This window comes from Atta colombica, unplaced genomic scaffold (genome assembly GCF_001594045.1).
Source record: "Atta colombica isolate Treedump-2 unplaced genomic scaffold, Acol1.0 scaffold226, whole genome shotgun sequence".
In the NCBI taxonomy this organism is placed as follows: domain Eukaryota; kingdom Metazoa; phylum Arthropoda; class Insecta; order Hymenoptera; family Formicidae; genus Atta; species Atta colombica.
Window position 1 is genome coordinate 1453760 of NW_017259323.1, and position 11220 is coordinate 1464979.

General features: G+C 28.4%; 1 protein-coding gene across 1 annotated transcript in view; it reads left to right on the forward strand.

Moving 5' to 3' along the window:
* The first annotated feature begins 9193 nt into the window (after positions 1–9193).
* Positions 9194–11220, forward strand: part of LOC108688160 — a 38114-nt gene continuing 36087 nt past the window's right edge. The window contains exon 1 of the mRNA XM_018194304.1: positions 9194–9447. Within this exon, the coding sequence (XP_018049793.1) occupies positions 9194–9447 (254 nt within the window). The remainder of the gene's footprint in view (positions 9448–11220) is intronic.

Genomic DNA, 11220 nt, shown 5'->3' on the forward strand with positions numbered 1-11220 from the left:
ATATATGTATATCCACATATGTCATAATAATATCACACCTGTGACAAAAACATTCGCACTAATTTTGTTGTAATATCACATCTGTGAGGAAGCGGACATTTGCACATCATCATGACTTTGTTGTGATATTACATAACTTTTTTGCTAAGGGTGTTACAATAAAAAAGTAATGATAATTAAATACGTTATAGATATGTTAGAGATAACGCTATTATTTAACACTATTATATCACTATCCTTGTTTTATGTCTAATATGATGAAACTAAAATAATGCTAAAACGTCATTTTATAGTACTGATAGCTTACTTACTGATAGCGTATTCCTTGAATGCATCCTTAAAATGTAATAGTAACAAATAATTTAGTAGTAACAAATAATTTATGTGTTTGTGTTTTGTTCGTAGCTTTATAACATTTCTTATAAAAATTTTATTTAAATTTTTGTACATATAATCGAGCAATTTCTTAAATATTACTTATAATTATTGGATATGACATAAATTATTATTATAATAAGCAACATATAATAATAAATAACAGAAATAATTCCAACTTTGGCAAAAGATAAAATTTAAAAATTATATTTGTTATTTATGAAATATATTATCTGACAAACACAATTTAATAATATTAAAAATTTGTTAAAAACAATTTTTTTTTCAATTTGGTCATATTTTTTCAATAAAATTGTATATAATATTTCGTGATATGAATTTGCGACGAAATATTTTCAATTACATGTGTCTCCAGATTTTTTATAAAATAACTAATGCTCTTTGAATCACTTATACACATATAAAAAAAATTATTATTATATACAATTCTTCAACTAATAAATTGTTATAAAAATAAGAGGAAATTTATTTATATTTGTAGTACAAATATAAAAATTTAAAAAATTTTATTTAACTCTGCATAAATTATTTATAAAATATAAAATTTATGTTTTAAGAATAAATAATATAACAGATGTTAGATAATGAAAAGTATGTAGAATTTGTACAATTGGAATAAGTTTGAAATACATATTTACATAAGAATAGAAAAATTGATGTTCTCATAAATATAATATGTTCTAAAATACTTTTAGTTTCTGCGTTCTTTCATTGCAACATGATTTGAGAGGATCACTAATACATCAATTAATTTATCAAGTCTATATTGAGAAATGTAGGTCATAGGATTAAGAATTTATTCCATTAGGAAACTATATGTGCTGGATACTTATCTACTATGTTCTTTAATATAAATCATTTTGCAATATGGACAAGTATTTTATAATTAAGTACATTATTATCATCATCTATAAATTTAAATATGTCATATAGAATTTATTAAAGATAAATTTACAATGGATATTAAAGATAAACAATAATAATATCCGTTGTATAAATTTATCTTTAATAAATTCTACAATTTAATATAATTAGTTATAAAAAACAATTATTTAAACCCTTTTTCTTTAAGAAGAACCGTTTTTAATATTAGTAATATTAATAATATTTAAAAAATTTATAATTTTAAAATTCATTTTTTATTTTTCTGATAATTCTGTAACGTTTATAAATTAGAAACTTTTGAAAATTTCATTGAATTTCTCCATTTTGAAAATTTGCAATGCTATTCTGATTTAATATATCTTTCAGCTGGTCTATTTGTCTATTTGATATCCTTCTAGAAATGAAGTGTGCTTAACAAATATTCACTCCAGTTATTCTCGCTTGTTCGCTACCTCTGAAACTACTGCATGAGAAGACATATATTTTGTGGATCAACAATAGTTATATCATTATCCTGTTCGAGAACAAGGATGCAACATATAATTACCTTGCTGCCTTATCGACTGTTCAGCATCCGTTGGAGCTTCTGTGTATTTAAGCTCTAGTCTTATACTATCTCAGATGCTCTTGCTAATTCCTAGATTGCGCTCCTTTCATATTCATGAAAATTTACTTGTCAGTAAATAAGATTTTGTTACATAGATTGTAAACTAAATATAGTATAATAATACTTCAAATTTTTTAATAATTATCATTGCTATGATTATATAGATGTAAAAAGAAAAAATAGAAAGAAAAACTTTATGAAAAAAATATGAATAAAAATTATTAAAATGTTTAAAAATTAATAATTTTAATTAACAATTTACATTAAATTTATGTTACGGCATTTTTAAAAATAATATTTTGAACAAACATTAATTATAATAGCTAAAAATAAATTTAGAGTTTTTTACAAAAGCAGAAAATAAAATCAAATGTATGTCTTTGCCTTTTAAGCAATTATTAAATTTTTTAAACTTTTAAAAAAGTATATATATATATATATATATAAGATTAAGTTTTATATTTTTTATAATTCTCAACATATTTTGAAATCTTATTATATTAATTAAACTGTTTTTTTTTTAGAATTTTATATTAGCATATCTATAGTCTATTGATAAAATAATATATCACAAAATATAAATATTATTTTATAGTACTAACACTACTGGCTTAGTGAAAGTTTTATTCTTATAAGAACCAAATTTTCTCGGCATTTTAGTTAAATCCTACAAAATTTATTTTGTTATTCTGTCTGAAATTCCTAAAGTCTCAAGGAATTGGATTGGATTTGTAAAAAATTGAGTTTTCCACCTAATCTTGTGTGGATATTCGGAAGATCATGAGAAACGCATGAGGATAATTTTAATATGCCATTCATTGTAAACAGTTTATGATGAAGCTGCTGAATTTCAAATTTAAATTAATATTAAAGTTCTGACTTACATATGTCGTGATATTTTCAACTGATGCAGTTATTAAAATTCTGATTGAGCAACTTTTATATAAAATATTTAATTTTTTGCATATATGTATTATTAATTATAGAAATATTCAATATACAAGTTTCGCACGCAAATATTATTAACTACAAATTGAATACACTTTAACATCAAGATGATATTATAACTTCAAATTATTTGCCTCTGTGTGTGTGATGTGTGGTGTGTGTGTGTGTGTGTGTGTGTGTGTGTGTGTGTGTGTGTGTGTGTGTATAGAAGATATTATTAATGAAATTCATATTTACTAGGTCTTGTGCACCTTATCGTCCAAAAATTAAATTAATCGTACAATAATAAATCATTTTGGGTTGTTTAGTATATATAATTAAGTTCTAAATTCATTGTATGGAATAGAAATAGTAATAAAAACCTGCAAAATTACAGATGCATAGGTTATAAAGTTAATGTAAGCAATGCTCTATGTTTTATACATAATATTAATTAAATCAGATATCGTATATATTATCATCTTTACATTCTATAAAAAATAAAAGATATTGGATTAAGAAAAACTAATAGTAAATATGCATTTAATATAAATAATACTATTTGCAATTTAAATCTTGTTTTATTCTCAAAGCTTGTGTATCGTATCGCATTAAAATAATATTAATATTATTTTAATATATTAATTTTTACGATAATGCGTGAAGTAAATTGCACGCGAGAACAAGAATTAAAAGCTATTAAGCATTTATTATTCGATAGATTTTAAAGATTTATTATGCATCATTCAAGCTATACTTCTCTGAAGTATAGCTTGAATGATACATAATAAATCTAAACATAAATCTTCGTTTCCATTAGCTCAAGTGGTGCAATCTGTCAAAAAAAAATGTATGTGCAACGGAGGAGCAATATATTCTTAAAATGAAGCTATATGTATTCTGCTCGTTACGTACGCTTGTCTTCTTGCTATTATCCTTATGAAATTTTATGCAAAAAGCATTGTTTTTCAAATCGCATTAATTCATTATACATACATTATACATACATTATTATCATGTCTGGCAATCTTGTTTATTAATAGTCTTCTTTATATATTGTAGCATTTTAAAATTATAGTGCTCGCGAATTCTTTTAGCTTATAACTTCTTTTATCAGGCGATATACATTTTTTTTATGTCAAGATATCAATTTTAAATATCAAGATATTTTTATTTTAATCAATTAAAAATTAGAAACTTAATTAAATTTGTTTCGAGACAAATAATAGATATAAAAATTTGTTTGTTTTATTTTATTTTACATGAAAGTCGATTTTACTGAAATAGATATAATTTAATTTAAATTTACCAAAGAATTTCTAAATGAAAAAATCAGAGGCAAAATGCAATGAACTTAACTCTACTGTCTAATTTATCATACTCTGTATAACGATAATTTATTACATAAATAGTAGAGTGATACACCCATTAATAGCAGATTTATGAGATCATTTCAGACAAATCTTATGTCAAAATGTCGAACTACAGTTTTTAAATAAAAATAATTTTAATTAATTAATTCTTAAAATTAGAAAGAAATTTAAAAAAAATTAGAAAAAAATTAGAAAATAATTCTTAAAATTGGACAAAGATAAAGAATAAATTAAATCGAGAATATAAAGTTAATTTTACATTAGTGAAATCGGGCCAAATCTTTATCTCTAATTTTCGTGCAAAAAATTACAATACGATGCATGAAGTTGCATTAAAAGTCATAGAAATATAAACAAAATAAAAAAATCTCATTAAAAATATTAGCTTCTTGCACATACTTTTGAATTTTTATTAACGTAAACTCGCCGCATAGTAGTAAACCACGTGGTTCACTTACATTAGATTTCAAGTCTTCCGTCTACACTACAGCGCAAGCTCGTCACGCAAGTTTGACTCTCGGTACAAATCGATGCTGTCTATCCGAGCCGTCCATTCATCCTGTTCCGTTACTCCAAAATAACCCACCGCCCCAAAAGTGGAAGCATGCCCTTAATACAGCACGTGTTCTCGCTGATCAAACAGGAATGCTTATTAATAGAGAGAGCTCATTAACGAGAGAGTTATACAAAAAAATCAGTTATTAAATAATTTAATTAATAAAATTAATATTAAAAAAGAACAGTAATATAGTTTAGTGAAAAAATTAATTATAATAAATCCATCTCACTGAAAATCGTTAATAAGTAATTTTAAATAATAAAGACTCACAATCCCAACATTATAATATTTTTAATTTTAGAAATGCATTGAAAGAAAAACTCACGAAAACATTTTTTTTTGCCAAGAAATTGATAATTTATAATCTTTAATTGTGACTCTATATTATATCGTTTTTCTCAAAAGATACTATTATTAAAGGAATCTGCAGAAACATAAACACTATAATTGAGGATAAAGAGTGAATAAATCGCGTATGTCATCGTCATTTATATTAATGTTCCGTGGTCATTTGTTATTCACAAGATACTAAAGATTCACAAGCAACTTGGACATGACAGGCTGCTGAGCTGAAATGATGAGAGGTAGAGTAGATCTCCGATGCACTCCAAAGTGGCGCAGTCGCCTTGACAACGGCGGCGCTATATGCATGTATGTGCGCCCTTTCACGATGGACGGCGTCGACGGACGGTGAAGAGATGGAAAAGGATAACGTTTACAGGAGCGAGTGAGAGAAACGACGATTACACCCTGCGCGATGATAGAGTGAGAGAGAGAAGAAGAGAGCGCGACAGCGCACTTGATGGTACCTAGTTAGAGAGAAAAGGTGAAATACAGGGGTTGGAAGGTCGGCGGAGCGCGCGAGAGGGTGGCGCGCGAGAGAAAACCGCTAGCGTGTACCGCAGTACGGGATAGTGAGCTGCAAGCTGGTCTTCCTCTCTCACGCCACGAAAAAACCACTATCGGCTGAGACAATACGATCGTTCAGCTGTTCGCTTTCCGCCATTCTATATCTTATGAAGACCGATTGCTCACGAAGATGTACGATTCTCGTCGTTGTGCTAGTTTATGACATAATGTGTATGAAGGAGCGACGATAATTGTGAGATTCACGAGAGATTGTTCTCGAAGTTGCTCCGGATTTCTTCTTCACACAAGGTGTGATCACGAAGTTGTATATACTAACTATCATAACGCGCTCGTCGAATATCAAGGACGATGCGGCATTTCATTATACTCCAATACGACACTCGTTAGATTCCACTTCGGTGACGGTTGTGAATTGGATTGGTGATCAGCGACGTCGGCTGGGAAGTATCGTGAGTGTGTGCAGAACGCCAATAATATCTTGTACCTTTTTCGAAAGCTTCGTTCTTAAATCGTGAAGCGCACAATGTACTGTTACTTTTCGGTCTCAGTGAAATCTTAATAATGCAGGCACCTGTTCCTGAGTGTAGCGAATCGGAGGATGACGAAGTAGATAACGATCCTCCCTTAACTGCTCCTAGAAGTGACAGTGGGACGGTATCCTCGTGAGACGCAGCCACCTGCGGCAAGTGTACCACAGCTTATTGGTATAAGCGAGATCTTGAAGTTTCGATACTTGCGTTATTAATGAATTTTGGAGAATATCTTTGATACATGAAGAATCGATTGTTTTTAAATTTATGATAGAAGTACAATTGGTATATGAAGAAGGATTTTTAAGTGACTGGACATTTGACTGTGTAAATTTTAAGATATATTTCCGAAATGTAAAGAATGCTACAGAGATAGTGTTAAAAATAAAATTTAAATGAAAGAAATTGAAAGAAAATTTAAAAAAGAGTTGACAAAATGGAGATTCTCAAGAAAACAAGTGGCTTTAAACTCAAAAAGGAGATGTATGTTATGACACAAAGAATATCTTGTTTTTACGTGATCCAAAGATCTTACTGCCTACAGAAAACACCTGTATGCTATTTGTCACTTTGCCGAACATTGAACTGAGGTTTTAAGAGGAAAATATGAATATGTATGAAACTTAATTGCCATTTGTTGAAGTATTTGAGAGACTGAAGTGGTTGAGGATCGATAAAATCTGAAATGCAATTTAAATTAACACAATAAACACAATCTAAACTTGAGGTATACTGAAAGATATATGAGCATTCAGGGGCTTGTTAAATAAAACATTTAGTAAGCTGAAACTTATATAACCTTATCGAGATGTTAAATTTGAGCTCAAGTTGCTTGCAAAGGAGCATGTTCTCGTTGTTATAGTTGTTGACCGTGACCTTCGATCATCATGTGACGTCATTCAGGTCAGACGGAAACGATGTCGTGCAAACAATGTGACTCGAAATGCTTTTGCGACCGCCGTCGCGGCGACAGTAGTTGCAATCAATTGAAATGTTATTGTGTATTTGCTAGACATTATTTATTATCTCGAAGAATCCGCTAGTGAGATTCTAATACAAAATACTAATTTTTTTGCTTAATGAAAAAGATAATAGTAAAAAAGCAGTTTATTAAAAAAAACAGTTTATTATCTTGGTTTGGATTTTAACATTTTTTTTTTATGCGATTTTTTATTCACCTTTTGTGCGTGTAATTATCGTTAATAATTCACATAAGTTTGTAATGCATAAAAAAATACGTAAAACAATATAAGTTTAAAATAAACGTTGCTCTACTTTGATAAAAAAGTGACCGTTCAAATGGAGTATTAGAAAAACTCTTTTAACTTTCACTTAAAAAAGAGAAAGTGTGAATTCAATCTCTCACAAAATGCTTTAACATAGTATATTTTCATTTGTCGAGTAAAAAGGTGCCAATCTATACAAAATGATTCTAATGGAATTGCCAAATATATTTCTATAGTTGCGCAAGGTGCGTTAATGTTTCACGCTGTTATATTGTTATTTGCGATTAATGGTTATTGTTATCTCACGACGATGGTATTCAACGTGAGTATCATTTAATGTCAAACATAGTACAAGAAGACTGAATTTCATAAAATTCTCCTTTACAGTAATCGAAGTTTGACAATGATTGAGCAAAAACAGGACAAAATTTCAAATTACTCTGCACTTGTTATTATTATTATCTAAACTACGCTTTTCGACGTATTTTCGATGATTAAAAGTAGTCAACGCAAATTGTTATCCACATAGTTAACAAAAGAAATATAAATATATGTTGATGATATTTATTATATCAAAATATTAGTTATATGAGATTTGTTAAAGCTTGTTGGGAGTTAAAATTTTGAGAAACTGCAGCTTTTAAAAAATAAATGTTTAATGTGAATTTTATTAAGAATTAGTAAATTAACATCGGAGAAATTAATATTCAGAGCTACGAAATTTCGGAATTTTGATGAATGTTGTTAATGGTATTAAGAGCTTATATTAGTTGAAGTAATATCAACTATAGCGGTTTGTGCAATAGTTTGTAATATTCTCAACAAAGCAGGAAATACTTTAGTTATGTAAAACCACTTCGCAAAGTTACTATATCTACAAGTATCGTCTTCCATCTCTGCAGGAACTTATACAAATTATTTGGTGGATTGAAAATAAGATCGAAATTATTCAAATCGTTTGAGAGTTCCTTTCATCGTACACAAATAGCTCTCTCACAAGATTACCTTCTCTTCTTTTTCATCGACTTACTTTTGCTGAATGTTTCTAGTTATTTCTGTAAGGAAGACATTTCTTGGCTTGAACGTAATCAACTTTCACAGATAGTGAAACAACTTTAAGCAGACGCTTACATTTTTTCCATAATTTCGTTGTCTGCTACAAATCAAGAAAGCAGATAATATTCTAACTGAATCTTCTTCGAAATCCTTTTAAAAATTGAAAATAGAAGGGCTTTGCTAATTTAGTGCAACGTTTGAACATGAATTTTGAATCTCCGATAGTAGTTCTCTTCAAACTTGATTTTGGTAATTAAAGGAACAAGGACTGCAAGATTAATAGATATGAGTATAGAAGGATATGAGTATAGAAATGCTACGAAGTTATGCAAGCATTTATAATTTCGCGAAATAAAACTACAACAGTATAAGAATCATAGAAGAAATGGACAAATTTTATAATAAGCCAATTGATCGTCATTTTCTCAAGATGTTTCAAGATTCATTAATTCTTTTTCTCTATTATCAATCAATTATGTATTTCTTCGGATTTGTTTACTTGTGCTTCATCGATTAAATATAATCATTCAGTTGAATGATTGGAGATTTACTGCGATGTGGTCGAAGGAACTATGTGGCCGGACGTCGCCGGTAAATCTTACACGTCCTGCGATTATTTCAAAGTGAAGCTACCGGCAGTGAAGAAAAAGAAGAAGGAAAAGAAGAACGAGTCGGAGTGCTGTTTCTTCGCCCTGTTTCATTATCGCAAGCCTCGGGACCCGCTCCGTGATTCCAGCGCAGCCTCGTCAGTGCCCCTGCTCGATATGGGCGCAAGAGCATGGGACTACGAGGCCTTGCCGGAACTCCACACTTCGACGGCGGTTACGCCGACTTCGACGCCACCGAGCGCGTCCCAGCAGAAAGCACCTAGAGTATATTTTCAAGCAGAGAATCTGGCTAACACTAGACGAAGGAGCAGCAATAGACTGCTAGCGCCGCAGCAGTCCTGCAGGAGACGAAGCCGGAGTATGAGCGCCTGGAGTGATTTGTCAAGGTCGTCCTTTAGATTGGACGAAAGGTTCGTCGGTTTTCCTTTTGGAACTGTTCTGACTTTATTCTATTTCATAAACTATCGGTTTACGTTTCATTAGACAATCTCAATACAAGATTAGTACGATCTTTGTCTAGAGTTCGGAAGTTGAATGGCTTTTATAAATATGGATTTAATTTGCATGACGAATTAATTCTTTTATTTCAACATAACTACACGATTACAAGCCATGAAAAAAATTATAAAGTTTCTAAATTTTCATTTATTATTTCGTAAAAAAAGTTAGCTTTGTTGAATGTTCATTGAAATAAAATTTGAGATTATATTAGTTATGTAAAAAAATTAACAAAGTAATACACAAAATATTAAATCAATTATGCTATATAAATCCTAAAAACATAAAAATAAATTTTTATAATTTATTATTATTAGAAATAATGTGAGAATAAGAATTATTTATATTTATTTTTTTACGAAATCTACATTTATCTCTATTTTTGTAAGATGAATATAATAATATACAATTTCAAATAATTCAAATATAATATAATTTTGAACAAAAAAATTGAATCCAATTTTCGAATTTCTTATATTTATCAAGTTTTATGCTATTGAAATAAATGATTACGAATGAGTTTTTATTTCGATAATAATTTCATTATTTTATTCTTATTCATATTTTTATGTTTAACGTATAAATTACTATATTTTGTTATATTTTCTACTACTTACATTATTACTTTAAAAAATTCTCCAATTTATTCTACTAATAGTTTACAAGCTGTATAAAAAAATAATAAATACATTAATGTCATAGCTATTACAGCTTCTATAACTGTTCTAAATACAGATGCATGAAAAAAAAAAATTTATAGAAATTTTTGTACTTTTTTATATTATTATTGAGCATTATTATTTAAGCTTTAAAAAAAAATTTTATTTTTTTATCTCTTCTTCTTAATAAAAAAATGTAAGTTTATTAATATCTGTTATGATATATATAAAATGGACAAGTAGGTTTGACTATGTTTTAAATAAAAATGTTAAAAGTATTGTGGGAGAGATTAATAATATCATTATCAACTTTTTTTATTGAGCGCTAAGATGCTTTGTCTCGTGAGTGCATCATAAACGAGTGAGTGCAGAGTAAACGATTCTACAAAGAAAAAGCTTCCGATTATCGATCATCGTTATCGACGACAATGTCATATGTATATGGTCATTTCATCGAAAACCAATAGTGATTGCTGTAATATCGGACAATAATATCGGACCATGAGTGTGTCACAGTATATAAATTTATCCCGTATAGCAGTGCATCAAAATTTCGCAGTTGCAGGTAATTTCGTAGTTGATGAATAATTTCAAGTAAGAGAGAGATTTGTATAAAAAATTGTATAAAACATAAATAAACTAAATGTAATATAACATAATTAATTTAAAAAATTCTGATACATATTCTGTTATATATAATAACATCTATAAAATTTTTTTAGCAGTATTAAAATTATGAGAGATTGTTTTGTAATATACAATTTTCTATTAAATTACATTACAATGAAATAATACATAGTGATTTCCAAAGGGACTAAGATGGAAGAGAGAAGTTTATTTTAGTCTGAAGAGATGAAAGAATCTTTTATATGCTTGAAACATATTGCTTTTATATTTACATATTTTCCAGAAAATTCTTTTAAGTTAAATATACAATGGCACTTTTACTATTTTGTTTGTATATGTTTATATTTATAACGTAAATTTTTGCAAAAATAAAGTCAATTTTTCAGAATTCTTTTAGAA